This window comes from Protopterus annectens, chromosome 10.part0 (genome assembly GCF_019279795.1).
Source record: "Protopterus annectens isolate FY-2018-M chromosome 10.part0, PAN1.0, whole genome shotgun sequence".
Lineage (NCBI taxonomy): Eukaryota > Metazoa > Chordata > Ceratodontiformes > Protopteridae > Protopterus > Protopterus annectens.
Genome location: NC_056744.1, coordinates 1,448,482,479 through 1,448,502,236, shown reverse-complemented (window position 1 = coordinate 1,448,502,236; position 19,758 = coordinate 1,448,482,479). Strand labels below are relative to the sequence as shown.

Genomic DNA, 19,758 nt, shown 5'->3' with positions numbered 1-19,758 from the left:
CCAAAGCACTGGAACATAATAGTCTGGCCAGACAGGCATCAAACTTCCATCACCACAGACCCCTTTCCTAGCCTGTGAACATTAACAAGTGAAAAGGTTGCTCAAACTAACTGAGTCTTCAAGGCATATGGAAATTACTTTTTTGAATACCCAAGCTGCATAAATGCCACTGAGAAACACTTACACAATTCACCGTCTTTACTGTAGCTAAACAGTACATAGTGATTGCCATTCAGTCAAAAACTGCTGCACACTGTCATAAAGCAAGGGGAAAACCTGCTGCAATAAAAAGTCTTCTACAAAACAGGTTCAGCAGTACATTTTACAAACCAATGAAGTAACTGCAGAGTTAACAGGAAGGAGTTCTGGAAATTATCCTGCTGTAGCGATCTAGAAAGCAGGTAAATAGAACGCTCCTGATTTTAATCAGGAACTACTATATGAAACAGCTTTCAAAGGGAAGAAACTGGAGTACCCTGGGGAAAAAATTCATATAGTCATGAGAAGAATATGAAGAATCCACATAGCTCAAGAGTTGTGAGGCTTACCAATGAGCCTCTTCACAGTTCTGTTGTATGTTGTGAAAGAAGTTAGAACAAAAAATATATAAGCTCCCTTTCTAGAAAATGGTTTCCAGTAGCTCAAATTACTAAGGAAAAGTACAGACTGTTGGAAAGCGGACTGCCATACATTTGGCAACAGTGGGGCTGGAGGTGGTGCCACATGCAGTGATGAGTGTAACGCCACAAGGCTCTGCTCAGTTGGGGCTCCCTTCAGCAGGCGTATCAAAAGCCCTCTGACAGGATGGCACCATACTGAGATGCCCTGTTCTCCACTCTGCTGCCTTCCTTCAGCTGCTTGTACTCAATGTCCCATTTGCAGGCCCTGATATGAAGGGACAAATTAAACAGGTGTTCAGCAAATGATGAACCTGAAGATTGAGGTGGGGATCCAGGTCACAGTTGGAGGGCTTTTGCAGAAGGTACCAAAAATTAAACAAAAGAAAGGGCACACACCAACTGGTCAACAGTACCTGGATGGTAGAATCTTCAAAGCAGGTTTTTACAAGTGTATGGTAGTTTTAATAGTAGAAATGTTATTACTGTATAAAATTATGTAGGGCATGGCCTTCCTTGATGGATCCCAAGTTGGATAAAGCCTCTTTTTTCTAAAAAAATCCCACATTTACGTACTTCTGTAAAATGCCATATTTGGGAACATCTGTACACTTGTACCCTATGCACATAGTAATGTAACTTGCTAGCTATAGAAGCATGTCATTGTCAGTTGGCCCTCATGCCAACCTTCCTATAAAGCCAAAAAAAAAAAAAAGCAAAGATTTCTTAACAATTAATATACAATTATATATTTGCTCAACTTAACAGAGAACTTGAACAGCTGAGGCTGGTGGAGAAAACATGCGTGCACAAGAAGACGGGAAGCCATTTCTGACATCACAGAGGATCCTTGGTATTATACATAATAGATTACTGCTACTGGTATCAACTGATCGACAAGGCTACCATCTTCAAAGGGTCCTTAACTAGGCTGAATCCCAAGCAGCTACCACCAGGGAGGAAGGAGCCAGCAAACTGCAAATCCACAGAGCTCAGACAGCAGAGTCCTGGTAGACTGATCTCAAAAATGTAGCCCAAATCCTTGAGCCCAAGTCATGAGAATAATTATTTTAGAAGATGTGCACCAAAAACCCAGTAGCCACGGCACAGATGCTTACAAATGAAGTGGACATCCTTTAAGTAAAAATGGAGGGAGCCACTCATTTGGTGTGCAAAGCTTTGGCCATGTCAAATGGCAATAGACAATTAACGGTTTGATGCCAAAAACAATGCAAACCGCTTGGAAAGTGAAAGTCCTTCTCTCCCTGTTGTAAATGAGATGGCTAACTTGTCTGTTACCTTAACCTCCTACAGCTGGACTGCTGGTAACATCTGGGCTACTGATGCAAATCCAGGATATAAAGGAACCTCTCGCCGTTGGTTTCTAATGGTTTACCACAAACAGCATTTTCAAGAAACAACCATCAATGCAACCAAGCTAGCCAGCTGACATGGTGGAAGGGTAATTCCATTAGCTTTGAAGGTCAGGTCTCATTGAGGGTGAGGTTCTCCAGAGGACAGATATTCCGCAGTTCTACAAGCAGCTGCTTGACCAACCACTGCTGGCCCACAATCCTGCCGTTCACAAGGTCATGACATGCAGCGATAGCACACACACAATAATGGCCATAAAATAACCAAAGCCCAAGTCAAACACGTCCCTGAGATAAGCCAAGACTAACTGGGCAACTGGTAAAGTACAGGGTACCACTCAACCCAAAATGGAACCACTTCTATTTGTAGGTACAGGCCCTCTAAGTGAAAGGTACGTTGGGAGCTTCAATGGTCTTAGAAAGCAGCATAGTACAACAGATAGGACTGGGTGATCTACATTAAAAATCAGGCCATCATGTGCAACCAGTTACTACCTCAACCATGGAATACAGCCTTAGCCTATATGGAAAGAATTTCCTGTGTTACCAGGGACCTTATTATCAAACTGTGCCCCTTCCTGGTTGGGGGGGGGGAACGACAACAATAATGATTATATTTTTTCTTCCCAGATCCCTGCAGTGACACACTGAAAGTCTGCCAGCTAACCCAATTCCCTGGGAATCTGAAATGCTGAAAGAAAGATATCGATAGTCAATGGGTAATGTCAAATAAGCATTGCCTCTCTGCAAAGGGATTACAAATTTATGTCTCTGCTTATTTAGACAACCACATAATTGGCTGGTTGTCTGACCAGAAGAGGATGTGCCCTGGTAACCGTTATCTCCAAGGCCTTCAAAGCTAAAAAGTTAATTTAGATCCAGCTGGTTAATATGGAATTTGCTCTACAAAAGGGACCACATTCTGAACTATGCGGGAGCCTAAAAGGACTAGCCATCTTGACAGAAAAGCTTGTTTCATCAAAATCTGCAATAGGCTTGCTTGCATAAAAGGTGATCCACCCAAAAGGCTGGTTGGAATGGTCTACCACCTCTGGGCTAAGCAAAACTGTAGTTTTGCAGTCACTTAAATGTCACATTCCAATGCGATACTCACATCCTCAGGTGTGCAAATGACACCATAGTAACTGTGTCAGTCTTTAAGCTCAGGAGGCACAGAACAGTACTGATAATATGCCTTAACCCCATCAGCTAAGGTTATGATCTCTAGGGCCTCTCCAAGGGTATCCGTGACAGACAATACAGTATCCAGTACTGAGTGCATACAGGCTATTTTATGATTATGAGTTAAAGAGAGTCTCCCCAAAGCTTCTCTATTTCTGCTATTCTACAGGCATTATAGCAAAGAAATTGCCCAATGCAGGAATGTTTCGAAAGAGTCATGGAAATCTTACCAGATGACAGGTGTCCTGGTAGAGGAAGACATGATAGTCTTGCCCTACAAGACTCGAGACAAAAGCCAACATGTTACTGAAGATTCTGGGTACTGAAGAAAACAAACTGGCTGACAGTTTGTACTTGGAGATGCTCTCCCATACTGAACTGGAGGAATCACCTGTGTGGACTTTACATGACGATGTACCAAAAGGTGTATATTAAATCCAGACACATGCTTTATGGGAACAAAACATTTTGAGTCCGTGAAAGGTATTCATCCAAAGCTGAGCATACCGGTTCTGCTGGATCCAGCTCCTGTGGTCCAGAATGGAATGAAGACTATCTATTCCATCAGAAACCAACAAGACAAATTAGTAAAATTCCACCTCTTATGAACAGACAACCCCTGCAGCTCCTTACAAAAGGAGCATTTGAGCCTGTCCAAAGAGTTCCACCAGGATGAAATAGTTTACCAGTGGAATTTTTTCTGCAGGAGAGCTGATAAGCACCACGATATGGCCAAGAATGTCACTGTCTAGACCCTACTTGTCCTTTGTTATAGTACCATCTTGGTGCTAGGCTGCCTCTTGGGCAACAGCCTACATTGGAAGATAAAGGATTGTGCAATACTTAACCCCACCTTCCTCAGGGGGCAATGAGGCTTCTTTTGTGTTCAGGCTTGCATAGGCTTGAAAAGACTGAAGGTAGATGAAGGGAATCATACGTTCACCCCCACAATGGTGAGGATCTGCTTCCTCCTAATGTAATCTGTGAAGTCCTGGGTGAATTTAATGAAGAATACTTCACTGTTAAAGAATACAGGATGATGTTTCTGGACTTCTCCCTTGAGAAAGGATGATTTAGCCACATTGTCTTGTGCAGGTATATCCCTAGTCCTGTGGCCCCAGTCAACACATCTGCATTATCAAAGTTACAGTGAGCTATGCAGAAGCCCAGCTTGGAAGTACTCATCTGACTCTTCACAAGGTCCTCCTTGAGTCCACAGTCAGAGATGTCCAGAAGCTTTTCCATTATCTGACCTACCAAATGTTAATGGAACTTTGAAAGCTGAGAAGGGTAGTTTTCAGGGCTCTGAGCCCCAACATGACAAAGGAGTACACTTTTACTGCACCTGTCCAAAAACGATGAACTCTTGTCAGGTGAAAGGAAAGCAATATCTTATGATCTTTGTGAATTAATGTTGCACCAAGCAGCTCACATAACGGTCTGCATGATGACACCTTGGCTATATGCTCGACTCATTCACATGATCTCTAACAGAGGGAAACAGCCTTGTCGGATGTCAATAACGCTGCATTAGGGAGTCTCCAGGCTGCCTACATTGCATCCGTAAGGAGTGGCTCCACAGGATGACAACCCAGGACTCCTAGAGTTTTCCATAGATGTGCCAATTGGAGCTTCTTAAGGGATGGAATAGTTGAAGCCAGGCCAAACTACTCATTAACCTGACAGGGACAACAAAGGAAGAGTCACGGAGACGGAGGCAAGGGGGCAGTGGACTTAATATTCTTTTCAATGTCAGAAACAATGGCTTCTGGATCCTCTTGCTCCTCAGAGGAGCCTGGGTGGAAGGGAATCCTACACCCCTGCTGTAACTGTAAGCTCATGTACACTCTTACAACTGGAAACTATACAGTCATAGGTTAACCAGAGGTGGTAAGTGAAGAGTGGTCTGCACCGGGTTCATTGCTGGCTTTAGACATTATTCACTCCCACACCAGCGACTCTACTTCCTACCATACATCAAGAATTAGTTTACTGTCCAGGACCTCAGCTATGGGCCCTGGTATTTCTTATAGGAAGACCTGAGATATTCTCACTCTTTATAAGACAAGAAGACCCAGCTGGTCCTGTGAAGAAGTTCTAAAAAGGAGAGCCCTCAGCCCAAACTTCTTCTAACTTGTGAAGAGATAAGTTAAAAGGTGCTCTTGGAATCACAGAGGCTAGCTGCAGCTTCCAATTAAACAAGACAGGACTTGGTGGCACCCACAAGGTGGGAGCCTGGAGTGAGCTATGCTTGGTCCCCACTTTCCTTCTATCATGGTGAAGGATTGCTGTAGGGTAAAGTCCTTGCCTCCTGTGGTCAAGCTCATTACCTGCAGGGACTGAAGGATCAGTTTAACTGACCTAACCTGCAAAGAGCTACACTGTCCCAGTGACTATGTCTCAGTCTATGTCTGGGGTGTAAGGTGGCTACTTCTGCTAGTTTCTACTAGACAAGTTCTCATCAACTTCTGCCTTCTGGGTCAGCAGGTAAGTCAGAAATTTCTCCTTCAAGTGACTATAAATGGCATGGTCAATTCACTAATTTATGGTAGTGTTTTATGACAATCCTCTCCCCAGTAGAAAATCAATACTGGTATAGGTCCTGACTGTAATCTAACAGACAAACATAGCAGGTGTATAAGGCATGCAAGTCGAAGAAATTCAAAAATATCAGTATTGTGAGTTGAAGTGCCAGTGTGGAAAGAAAAGGTGAGTTCATAGGACTAGCTCTCAAATATCTAGTGTCATGCTGTGCAATGAATGGGTGTATATGTGCACACAAGAGAGGGAACTTCATGTGTCACTGCCAGTGTGGAAAGAATAAACTCAACCAAGGCTCATGAAGGAGGGTACTCTTAGACCTGGTAGCGGCGGTAAACTGTATTTGCATTTACTAAACAACAGCCAGTCATACTTCCCTGATTTGTCTATGGACATATTTAATTACCATTCAAAAAAAGTGAGAGATAGAGAAGCCCACAGCAATGGGCAAAATAACCCAACCAGAATATTGTGAAGGCAGGTAGACTGAAATATTACCACATTTTTAAAATAAAAACATTTAGTAGTCATTTATCTTAAGAAAAAAATGTATGCAACAGTTTTCCTCAGAAAAGACTAAGTGAAAGATCAAGTTCCAACAAGAGCTACCTTTCGCCTCACGCACGCAACTCTGGAACTCGCTATTCTGAAGTTTAGGCTGCCAGACACTGCCTGGTAGTGAGTAGCCATACATTAAGGGTGCAGAATCTACTGCACAGCTGCAAATATTTCAAGGATGAGCTATGCTACAAGGGCATAAACTAAATGATGACTGACATCCTTATGGGTCTCTGGGAAGGCACCCTGAAAAATACCATATTTGTAAAGAAAGCATATAAAATAGCTCAACATAGCTCAGTGCCACAATTTAGGTACAGCAGGCTGCATGAAATCTTACCAAAATATGGAGTTAAAGGTGTTTTTCACCACTTTTCTACTTATGTGAATCAAAAAAAAAAGTTATGTCTTACCATAACGTTCCATCTGTGTTGTTGATCTTCCATTCATCACTGATGGGTTCGGTTCCTAGCCCTTGGAACTGAGTCAGCCTAACACCAAGCTCGCGTACATCAAAAACTCTCGAGCTAAGCTGCTACCCACAATGCCCTTCTCCCAGTTACCTCAGATAGAGTTTGCATGCAACATATAGAAGTAAAAGCAGAGGCCATTTCTGCGCAAAAACCCTGAAAACACCACAAGGACCTGTAAGATCCACCAGGAGCCTTTAGTGGGGGATGGCGGGTGAGATGTGATGAATGGAAGAAGATCAACAACTTAGATGGAACATTATGGTAAGACATAACTTCTTTATCGGATGTTGTTAATCTTCTTCCCATTCATCACTGATGGGACAGAATCCCAAGCTACTTGAAAACCTGGGTGGCCCTTATGGAAGAACATTCTGAGAACCATTGAAGGTACTCTTCCCCTGGAGACCAGGTCCAACTTGTAATGTCTGATGAAAGTATGGGGTTCAGCCCAAATAGCTGCTGTGCAAATGTCCATGGAAGCTCTGGAGTGAAAAGCAACAGAAGTTGCAATGGCTTTCGTTGAATGAGCTTTGTTATTAACAGGTTTAGGTTCATTTGCTTGTGAGTAAGAAAAAGTAATACAATCTCTGAGCCATTTTGATAAAGTGACTTTTGATACGGCACATCCCATTTTTGGTCCAGAGAAGGAGATAAAAAGTTGATTCGACTTGCGGATAAATTTAGTCCTATCCAAGTAAAAACGTAACTGTCTATGAACATCCAATGACTGCAGTCAGTATTCTCCTTTATTGGAATAATTTGGGAAAAACACTGGGAGCTCAATGGACTGGTTGACCGAGAAATCAGAAATTACTTTGGGAAGAAAAGGATTAGTACGAAGAGATACTCTGTCTTTATGAAAGATTAAATACGGACTCTGGATGCATAAGGCTTGTAGTACTGATATCCGTCTAGCTGATGTGACCACCACCTAAGAGAGATTTCCTTGAAAGAAATTTAAGGTCACATTTTGCAGCAGGCTCAAAAGGGTGTAAAGAAAGAGACTAATACCAGAGAAAGATTCCATGTCTCTACAGGCCGCCTGACTGGGGGGTCTGCTATGAAAAACTCCTTTGAGAAAGGTCTTGCCAATGCAGGTGGAGATAAGTGGAACACCTTCTAGACCATTATGAAAATTGGAGATAGTTGCCAAGTGGACTCTAATAGTGGAAGATGAAGCTCCATTGTCAAAAATCTCAGAAAGGTATTGAAGTATAACAGATGCAGGAGTTGAGAAGAGGTCTAGCATCTGTTTTATAAACCAGAGAGCGAACCGTTTCCACTTATCTCTGTAGAGTTTTCTGGTGGATGGTTTATGGGAGGCCAGAATAATATCACGAACAGGTGAGGAGAGGGATTCCTGCCTGGTGACTAACGGAAGTGGAGAAACCAAGCTGTCAGCTTGAGAGTGGACAGATTTGGGGGAGTCAACCCTTGGGGGTGAGAGATTAGGTCCTAACGAGTGTCCAGGATCCATGGAGATTGTAATAGGTGGGGCTGGAGAAAGGGGAACCACACAATGAGGATCACCTTGCATCTCAACTGAATTGCTTTCTTTAAAAATAGAGGTATCAAGGGAATTGGAGGATAAGCATAGAGGAGACCTGTGGGCTAATCATGAGTCAAAGCTTCTCTCGGTGGCTCCCCCACTGGGGGAAAAAGGGCAAAGAAGCTGCTGCATTTGTTGTTTGAGAGGGAAGCAAAAAGATCGTAGCAAGGCTACCCCCAATGGCTGAAAATTTCTGCTGTCACATTTGGATGGAGACACCACGCATATGGAAGGAGGATGCATCTGCTCAGCCTGTCCTCAATCACGCTGGAGCTCCCCGGGATATGCGTTGCTATAAGAAAGCAGTTGGACGCTACTGCCCAATGCCAAATTCTCATGGCCTCTCGACACAGGGGGTAGGATTTGGTCCCTCCTTGTTTATGTACCAGACTACTGACATATTGTCTGAATGGATCGCAATAGTTTTCGACGAAAGGAGCAGATGTAGTGCCTGCAACGCCAACAGCACCATTCTCAACTCCAGAACACTGATATGCAAGTTGGCCTCCAAGCTGAACCTTGTGCCTTGGACTGTCTTTCCCTGAAAGTGGCCCCCCACCCTATCAGGGAAGCGTCCATGGTCACAGTGGCGTTGGGTTGAGGGGTCTGGAAGGGGCGACACCAAAGAATTTTATCTATCCTCATCCACCAAAGATGATCCAGGAATTGGTGATGAGGATCTGTGAGTTTAGAGGGTGAAGATTTGCCAACCACTGGGACAAAAGGAGCCATTGTAACAGTCTCATATGTAATCTTGCTAGAAGAACAATCGGAATGGCTGCAGCCATAGACCCCAGAGCCTGGAGAAGGTCTCTTGCTGACAACTTTCTTTGACACAGTATCACTTGTACCTGTAATCTTAACCTCTGAAGCCTGTGAGGTGGAAGAGAAACCAGGCTTGTTCGAGTACTGAATACTGCTCCTATAAATTCCAGCTGTTGGGTAGGATGAAGATTGGATTTTTCCCAATGGACTGTGATGCCTAGAAACTCTGCTAGTGAGAGTGTAGAGGTGGGGCCATGGTCAGTAGGTGCTTGGTGGGGGCAGAGAGGAGCCAATCATCTAAACATGGAAACACTTGGAATCCCTGAAATCTCAGATGAGCTATCACTACTGCTAGGCATTTCGTGAACACTCTGGGGGGGGCATCGAGAGACTGAATGGCAGGGCTTTGAACTGGTAATGATTGGCCCCTAGTCGGAAGAAAAGGAGACTCCTGGAGTGTTTGTCTATTTTGATGTGATAATATACATCCCAGAGGTCTATCGAGCACATCCAAACATCCTCCCGTAGAAAGGGGAGAATGGATTGTATAGTGACCACGCGGAATTTGGTTTGAACCACTGACTTTAGTTGGCTGAGATCCAAAATGGGTCTCCAGTCCCTGGTCTTTTTTGGCACCAAAAAGAATCTGGAGTAAAAACCGGATCCACATTGGTCTGGGGAGACTGGTTGGATGACTCTTTTTGACACAGCTTTCTTATCTCTGAAGCCACTTCTTCCCTTTGACTGGGTGGAATATCGGGAAGGTACTTTGGAGGTTTTGGGCGAGATATTAGAGGGATGTAATAGTGTCTGGAGATTATTCTCTGCACCCACCAATCGTTTGTAATAGAGTGCGACTCAGTTTGGTGCAGAGAAAAATGAGCCCCGACTGCTTCCAGAGGAAAGCAATCTGGCAACGTTTCAGGAGCATTGATAAGATCATCCGGAGAAGGAATCCCTGGAGTCTTGGTTTCGGGGACCCCCTCTGCCCCTACAGGGACATCTTCCACTACTGGAACCCCCTCTGCCTCTGAGGGAATCCTCACCACGTGCGTTGCGGAAAGGGCCTTGAGATTTTTTGTACCATATTTTGCCACTCCTCTGGTTCCTGGAAAAAGAATGTTGAGGTTTGGAAAAATGTAGGCCAATGGCAGACAAGGTCTTTCCATCTTGTTCGCTCCTGGCCAGTGTGTCCTTCACTTTACAACCAAACAAGGCAGATGGTTCGATAGGGGCGTTCAAAAAGGAAGAATTGAAGGAGTCCGCAAGGTCACAGATGCGCATCCAGGCATGGCGTCTCATGACTATGCCAGCACTTGCAGCTCTAGCTGCTCCTTCGGTTGCGGGGGAGAGCAATTTCATGGACGAGTTGGAGATAGACTCAAGGGTGGTAAGTTGAGAAGCAACCTTGTCACATACCCAGTCAGAAATTTGACCCATGAGGGCTCCAGAAAGTTCGTAGATCAGATTCCTTTGGGGCCTCATAAAATGTGCCAAGTAATTCAGAGACCTGACTGCAAAGGTCGCTGAAGCAAAAATTTGCTTCCCTAGTATGTCCACAACCCGAGACTCTGTTGGGTGGGTGAACAGTAGGACTTTCCTCCGTAGGTTCCTTTTTCATGGCCGCCGCCACCACCACAGCGTCTACTGACAAGCCTCTAGACCAGTGGGGATGCTCCTCTGGTGGGGAAAGAATCTTGTCCGGTCTCTGGGGAATGGCCTCAATAAAATCAGGGTTCTTCCACGCACGCTGCACGACAAGTGGTCACCCAAGAAGTAGAAGGCCGAGAGCAGAAAGCCTGCAGGAAGACAGCTTCCTCTGATGAAGGACTGGAGGGCTTTTAGCCACCCCTCTGTTTTAATATTTTCAGGATGTCTCCGAAGAAGACAGTCAGGGGGTGACCATGGGGACCCTTTCCCATCATCGTAGTCCGTATCCTCTGTGTGAGACTCCTCCGGAGAGTCAAGATGTTTCCTCTTACAGGCCTTCTTCCGAGGGGATTCTTCAGTGGGAATGTCTGAAGAAGACTCGGAAGGGAAATTACCCTGGACAGGGGTTTCCTGAGGCTTGTGCTCTCGGTGTCCTGGGGAGGTGGCCCATGGTAGCTGTAGCTCAGAGGGAGCAAGGGGAAGATCTGACTTAGGAAGAGTGCTTCCAGAAGCAAGCACCCTCTCCATCACCTGGAAAGCTGGCTGACCCAAAGAGGAATGGGAGCCCGGAACAGAGTAAGCCAATCTTGAAACGTGGGTCACACCCAACTCTGTGTGGCCCATTTCTGGGGATGGAGCCTCAAGCAAGATTGGGGCGGGTGTTGCCCCCAGATCTGAGGATGGAACCGATAAAAAACTTGGAATCTTGCTGGGAATCGAAGGTTCCACCCCCCAACCATGAGACTGAGGAAGGGACAGTTCCATAGGAACCAAAATCCAAAGGGGAGGCCTCGGAGCCTCAGAGAGAATCACTGTCGGCGCCACGGAAAGGGTTCCCACCAAGGACATTGGAGCTATGGGCCTCGAAACTGATGGATCCAAGGGAGGAGAATAAGGGGAAATCCTGGGAGCATTAGACCCAAACCCCGAAGTGGGATGAGTTTTAGGAATGTTTGTTATCCCTCTGGCTGTCAACAGCTGGTCCAGCAGGCGCACCACATAGAATTCAGACAAACTCCCTGTGGACCTTACAGACACTCCGGAAGGGGAGTCAGGCCGGTCCAGAAAAGGGCTATAAGCCTGGCCTAAGAATGGGTCCAATGAAGGGGAGTACTGGGTCCGTGGTGTTTGAATTGTCAGCACAGAAGATTCTAACTTGGAAACAGGCAATAGAGGAACTAATGGTGCTGAGAAAGGACTCTGTGCTGAAGAAACACAGAGTGGAAGTTATTATTGGCTCCAAGGGGATCGTTGGAACAGACTTCGGTGTGGTGAGAGGTGAAGTCTGTGTCGAGACTATCGAAGGCAATAAGGTCGGAGCCATAGTAGTTACTGTAGTTATGTAGTGGTGCCGTAGATGTCGGTGCCAAAGGTGGTACCGACGTCGAGGTTATTGCAATGTCCACAGAAGCAACTGGAGCTGAGCTCAGAAAAGAAGCAACCGGAATATTCAGAGCCAAATAAGCAATCTTGTGTTCCGTAGAAGACTTGTAGGCCTTGTGTTTGTGGGACTTACCCTTATCACCAGCCGGTGAAGAGGGAGCAGAATGTGGACATTTTTGTCCTTCACTGGAGGGGTTGAGACCTCCGACATAGAAACGGCCTCTGAGTAAGGTGAGGATAACAGGCCTTTTAAGATAAGCTTGTTTTTTCTCTCATTCAGCGTCCGCTGACTAAAACTCACACAAATATGGCAAGGAGGTTTCACAGAGAGGTGAGAAACCCTCAGACAATACACACAATCATCGTGTAAGTCACGGTTGGGGAGTTTGCCATTGCAGGGAGTGCAATGTTTGAACCCCGAAGTCCCTTTTTTATCAGACATATCCAACACACAAAAGCACCAAACAAATTACTGATAGACAGTACAGAAAAGAAGTAGAAAAAGAGAGATACCAACGATGGCATCAAACGATACGACAAGGGTAGGAGAGGGCGTTGCCAACGATGGTAAAAGAAATACCCGAAGGGTAGAACTAGATAAAGAAATAGGGTAGAAAAAAAGAGTTTAGATCAGAAAAGGTTCAAAATACACTAAAATTTGTAAAAAAAATATGACACTTAGCCGGAGAGCTTGGTGAAACACTGCTATATGGCCGTGCGGCAAACGAGATCTGAGGTAATTGGGAGAAGGGCACTGTGGGTAGCAGCTTAGCTCGAGGGTTTTTGGTGTATGCGAGCTTGGTATTAGGCCGACTCGGTTCCGAGGGCTTGGAACCAAACCCATCAGTGATGAATGGAAAGAAGATTAACAACATCAGATTAAATTGTTTCCAAGAGGCTTTCTCCTCCAAGAAAATCTGAAGATGAAACATGTTCAAAAGCAGTGCAGGGATTTGAACCTTAAGAGTGGTGCAGGCATAATTCTTTTTGCCAAAAATATCTTGATCCTCAAACTCTATGCGATATAAGAGTGGACAATGGCTGGCAGCCCATGAACTCTTTGCTTGCAAGTGGAAATCATAACTAAAGGAGGTTTATAAATGAATGGCCAGCACTGCAGACCATTATGAGAAGGCTTACTCAAATGGACAACTTTTTTGAAAGCAATACTGAAAACAATATAGCAAAAGTTGATTACATGCAATCCAGCAAACAGGGTCAGGAAAATCCCTTCTCTATACATTTTTCATATCACACACACAAACACACATTACATGCATAAAAATGTGTGTGTGACCGTGCATGAATATGCACCAAAATTTTTATAACTGTGTTTATAATGTTAAGCTTAAGAATTATGTGAAACTGGGCAGCTGTTTATCAGATAAAAACAAAATAGAAATGTGTGCAAAACCCAACTCCCAAGAATTCTGCTTTTCACTTGCAGTCTATGAGAGTTAACTGTATGTTACAAGGGGACGATACTCCCTATATCAAAAATAGACTACATTAGAATAAAGAAACTACAAGAACAAAATATAATTTTCTTCCATTATGCAGATCACAGAATTCACAAAAATGCACCACCTACATTATTTATTTAGATTTATTTATTGACATTTGGTGACCAGGAAGTCCAACTGGGTCAGAATCCCATTTTCAGCAGAGGCCGGGAGAAAAGCTCAAACAGTAATTTAATGACAACAGCAGTAAATAGATCATCAGGATTAATATATCATCAAAAATTCAAGACATCATTACATAGTTTTAGAGGCAACATCAGGTAGTAGAGAAAAATGTACATAATTTTACATTTGGATAATTTTGCACATTATATAATAGTCATTAAAACAGAAACAGACCATTTTTATGGATTTGAACAGGAAAAGGTAACAACAAAACACAAAAAAATTAAGGGTAATAGTAGTAGTAAAAATTGAAGGAGAGGTATGCTACAAGGTAGATTATGGAATGTGTTGTAAGTAGTTTAGAAGACAAATGGCAGAAAGCTGCTAGTGGATGGCATATTTATAAGTTGTAAGGGACTGAACGATGAGCAAAGAAGAATGAAGTTTGTAGGATGCTGGAGGGTAGGTGGAAGGATGAGAGGAGAGAGGGGAAATAAGTCATAGGAAGGTAGGAAAGGATGTTAGATTGGGCAAAGGCAGGTCCAGGAATTGTACAGGTTGTTTTTTAGTGTGAGTTTGAACTTTTCAGGTTGTCTATACTGGTAATATAATTTAGTACGTTGTTCCATAGTTTAGCTATGGCATAGGAGTAGCTTTTCAGTTTTCATAGTCAGTGAGAAGCATGTGCTCTCCACCCAACACATCTGCAGTCCATACTTGCTTTCCTATTAGTACATGACTGAATCCAGTACCTCTGGGGTATTCTAACATCATGACACTGCCTAGGCTATACATCAGAAGTACTCCAAACCAAACAGGTTAAAGCACATGCATCTTTTCAGTAGTACAAGGAGATACTAATGTGAACAAAGTGGCAACTACAAACAAGAATGTCCTCCATACTCACTTGCCCAGTTTTTCGGGTTTGATAAGAAGGTTAAAGTACGTTTTCTTCAGCTGTTCTGTGATCATCCCATACACATCTGGAGTGACTGTGAAATCTGCTAGGTAATCAATAATAAGCTGGAACAGCAGCTAAGGAACAAGAAAAAAAGCAGGCAAGTTAAAATAAAGGGTAACAACCCACATGTAGCCTTTATTCCAAAACCATTTCTGGGACACAGTATTACAAAATACTGTAAAACACAACTATTTAAAGTTTGTAACAGTAAAAATGCCCATTTTTCTGACAAGCATCTCTCTGTAAGGGTAACAGCAAGTCAAACCTTATCCGTGGGTTCAGTGTCATGAATTGCAAAAAAACAAAATGATGAATCATCTTATTAGTGAATGTGTTGCTGCTTAATGTGATGTTATACTGAAAAAATAGCCTGAATGCAAAACATGGCAGTTATTAGCATTCACTATCACTATGGGAAACATCAAATTGAGGAGTTGCAAGCTGGACCATTACAATGAAAAAGAATGGAACACACCCTAACAACCTGTTTGAAGACATTTCTGCCAGCAAGTCCTTATATTCTTTCTGAATATCCACATCAACAAGAGAACACACCAGCAATGAGTCTTCAATAATTAAATTAGAGGTTAATCTCCTTAGGACTTTTCCAACATTTCCCTGGGTAAAAAGAACAATGATTGCCAGACTGTCAAAGCAAGTATTTTTCCAACTCAAGAGAAATTATGAGCTTCTCCTAAATATAAACAAAAGGATTTCTGTATTTCCCAAGCCTAAAAGAAAATATATGCTGAACTCTACAGAAACAGACCAATGCCCCTTCCTCCTCCAAACACACACTTGCAATAACTAATAGCTTGGTTTAGTTAATTTACTCTTTACTAATAATCTGCAATCAAATTAGTCTATTCTTTGAGTGTGGTATCCATTAAAAAAGGAATCTTACAAATTTATATACATTGAATACTGTTAAACTACAAAACTTGATTTACAAACACATTACTTGTATAGTGGTCTGTTAACCAGATGAGTTGGTTGGTACATAACCCCTTTCAGCCACTACTTGAGCCAGCTGCCAGAGACAATTACATACAGTGGTACAATCAGACAAGCTTGTACATGCCATAAGACAAAACAAATATAATTATCAAAATATAACAGACTCCATACAGGTTATGTATTCTAAGTACAGCTTGAATCCTACCTTGTTCAAAATTACCTTGACTAGCAGATTAAATAAAGTTGTGTCTCTAAAGCAAGAAGTTTACAGGTAATAAAATAAGTAAAGCATGTTTGAAGTTAACCTTAGTGGTCACTACTGGGCTGTATATTACAGTGAAGGTAGTGGAATTGTGAATTATATCTATTGCAGTACTTAGATGTCATAACTCTATTTTGGTAATTTACAGTGAAAGGGAAGACGGCTAGTATTTTGTTTAATGGACTGAGGGGAGTTACTGGAAAATGTTGGCTAAAGTAGGTATCTGGTAATTGCAAGAGTGCATATATTAAGCTTTATGACATCTATCAAGGTTGGGTTTAGTGTAATGGAAGATCTAGCAGAACAAAGGGACCTTATAGTTCTCTAAAAGCTTTTTAGATTGGCCAGATTCAGTTGGTTGGCGATTTCTGTAGCCATGAACATCGTTACCCCCATCACCTCAACTTATTTATACTACGATTATACACCCTCAAATGAAATTAAAATATTTACTTTAGCAAATACAGTCTTCTGGCTTGTACAGTACAATGCTCAAAGAGCTGCCAGCTCAAAATTGTCCACTTCAAAGGGCAGTTGATGAAAATGAAAGTTAGGTACTTACCACAAAGTACAGTTGTGTACCTACCATAAATGTAGATGTTCAAGTGTATTCACTGTTGCAGTCATTACTCTTGGGTTATCCTGCTGGCAGGCTACCCGCAGTCGGCCTGAATTCCAAAGTCCTGGTCCAGCGTTGGTTGCTGTCTCCTCTTCCCTGACGTCAGTGCGCCAGGGGTATAAAAGATGCAGCCAACGCCATTTTCTTCAGTTTTTCTTGCCCCAGATGTCAGGTGCCCCCAAAAGGGTAGGCTAAACAGATTATGCCAATAAACACGCATGCACTAAAGTAAACATTTCCTTCATCTACAAGCAAAGACACCACATAGGTTGTATAGAATAGAGAAGTACAGATAAGACCCAGCAAATGAAAGGGGGATGGTGGGAGGGTAACCTGGACTGCAACAGTGAATACACTCAAACATCTACATTTATGGTAGGTACACAACTGTACTACGTTCATCGTGTTTCACTGTTGCAGTCATTACTCTTGGGTTGAATCCCAAAGCTGAGGATGGGTGGCTGGGTTAACTAGGATTAGGAGAGGCTATGAGGCCCTGCAGAACTGCAGTGGCAAAGCCTGCTCTGGATTTAGAGTAGAAAGGTAAGTGGTAGTGCTTTGTAAAAGTGTGCACTGAACTACCAAGTTGCAGCCTCTAAGATGTCTTTGGTTGGTACTCCTCTGAGGAAGGCTGTGAAGTGGCTGCTGCTCTGTTAGAATGTGGCCTAATGCTCTTAGGCACTGATTTGCCATGCTGTGAGTAGCAGAAACGAATGCAATGGCCTATCCATTTTGAAATAGTCTGTTATGAGATAGCCTTTCCTTGTGATCCTGCAGCATATGCCACTAAAAGTTGCTCAGTCTTTCTGAAAGCTTTAGTTCTGTCCGAGTAGAAGCGTAGCTGTCTGTGTATGTCCAAAGAATGCAGAAGTCTCTCACCCTTGTTCTGTGGGTTTGGATAAAAGGTAAACAAGTGAATGGTTTGGTTAAGGGCCACACTGGACACCACCTTAGGCATAAATGTAGGGTTCATCCTCAGAGAAACCTTGTCTGGATGGAAAATGATAAAAAGTTCCACAGCCATGAGTGCCTGTAACTCCGAGACTTGTCTTGCAGAGGTTATTGCTAGGAGCAGAGCTGTTTTCCAGGATAAGAATTTTATATCAGCTGTTGAGGCTGGCTCAAAAGGAGGCAGTGTGAGTTTTTCCAAGACATAATTGAGGTCCCATGCAGGTATTGGTGCTCTCCTTGGAGGTCTTATATTTTTGGCAGCTCTGAGGTACTGCCTTATTAAAGGATGAGAAAAGATAGGTGGTCCCGTATTGTAATGGGCTGAAATGGCAGAGGCATGAATCTTAATTGATGAAAAGGATAGGCCTTTGTCCAGCATCTCAGTTAAGTATTGTAAAATCTGAGGAATATTTGGTGCAAACGTGTCAATTCCTTGTTCCTGGTTCCAAGCACAGATTCTCTTCCATTTTTCTGCATAAGATTTTGTGGTACTGGGCCTCCTGGCCTTAAAGATAACATCCATAACAGCTTTTGAAAGAGGAGTGTTCTGAATGGCTACATTATCCGCCATGCTGCCAGATTTAAGGTCCTGAGTTGGCTGTGCAGAATCTGATTGTTTTGTTGGGTCAGTAAGTGAGAAGTCTGAGGCAATGTCCATGCTGGACCTTGAGACAATTTCTTTAGGATTGGGTACCAGTACTAGCGTGGCCAGTCTGGGGCAATCAGTATAATTTTTTGCTTCTCTTGTCTGACCTTTAGGAGTACCTTGGGGAGGAGAGGCAGTGGAGGAAGGGCATATAATGTTAGGTTTTTCCAGCTGAAGGATAGGGCGTCCACTTTCCATGCTTGCTTGTGATAAATCCTTGTGCAGAATCTCTGTAATTGGCAGTTGTGGGGGGAGGCAAATAGATCTATGTCTGGGCATCCCCATTTCCTTGTTATCATGCTGAAGACTTCTGGATCCAGTTTCCACTCGTGGGGATCCATGAGGTTTCTGCTTAGTTCGTCTGAAAGAGTATTTATTTTTCCTGGCAGGAATTGTGCTTGCAGGTGAACTTGACAAGTCAATGCTGTGCCCACAAAGTCATGGCTTGTCTGCAGAGGGGGTAGGAATGTGTGCCTCCCTGCTTGTTTATGTACCAAATGACTGTAGTATTGTCCATCTATCAGTAGTTATCCTGGATGAAGTAGATACTTGAAAGCTGTCAGGGCATTCTGAACAGCTAGCATCTCTTTTTGATTGATAAGAAGATGCATCTGGCTTGCAGGCCATGTGCCCTGAATATATTTTCCTGCCATGTGGGCCCCCCCAGGCATAATCTGATGCATCCGATGTTAGCATCTGCCTGGCTGTGGGTAAAGTGAATGGCTGTCCCTTGTTGTGGTGACAGGCCTGTGCCCACCATCGAAACTCCTGTTGCAGGCAGGGAATGAGGATAATTAATGTTTCCAGGCTGTGGCAATGCTGAGTCCAAACACTTTTTAGATACCAATGCAGTCTCCTCATATGCAGTCTGGCATATGGAATTAGCAGAATGCAGGATGCCATGAAGCCCAAAGCCTGCAGGATTTTCCTTGCAGATAACTGGGTCTTTGTTGCCAACATTTTGAAGTAAGACGTCAGTTGCCTTTGTTTGTCTGGCATGAGATAAGCCATCTGGGCAGTTGTATTTAAACTTGCACCCAGGAATATTATCTCTTGAGAGGGTACTAGTTTTGATTTATTTTGTTTACTGTATACCCTAGGCAAATTAGTAATCTTTTTACAAACGCCAGATGCTTTAGTAGAATGTCTTTGTTCTCTGCTTGAATAAGGCAGTCGTCCAAGTAAGGATATATTTGAATTCCTCTTTGTCTGCAAAATGCAATTACTGGTGCCAGGCATTTTTTGAAGACCCTGGGCACAGTAGATAAGCCAAAGGGCAGTGCAGAGAATTGGTAGTGCATTGAGCCAGCTATGAATTTGAGGTATCTTCTGCAAGATTGTCTGATTGGGACATGCAGGTATGGCTCTTTAAGGTCCAAAGTTACAAGCCAAGCCTTCTTGCCCAGCATGGGCAGTAGCTGTTGCAGAGTCAACATTTTGAATTTTGGAACATCCAGAAATGTGTTTAGTATAGACAGGTTCAGTATTGGTCTCCAGGCTTTGTCCTTTCTGGGCACCAAGAAAAGTCTCGAGTAAAATCCTTGTCCCTGCTCTTGTTGTGGTACTTGTTGAATGGCCCTCATGTCCATGAGGGATAAAAAGTACAGTTTTGTACCTACCATAAATGTAGATGTTCGAGGATC

General features: G+C 43.3%; 1 protein-coding gene across 1 annotated transcript in view; it reads right to left on the bottom strand.

Annotated features, from left to right (window-relative positions):
* Nucleotides 1-19,758, bottom strand: part of NRDC (nardilysin convertase) — an 853,803-nt gene that overhangs the window by 490,878 nt on the left and 343,167 nt on the right. The window contains exon 22 of the mRNA XM_044086887.1: nt 14,627-14,754. Within this exon, the coding sequence (XP_043942822.1) occupies nt 14,627-14,754 (128 nt within the window). The remainder of the gene's footprint in view (nt 1-14,626; nt 14,755-19,758) is intronic.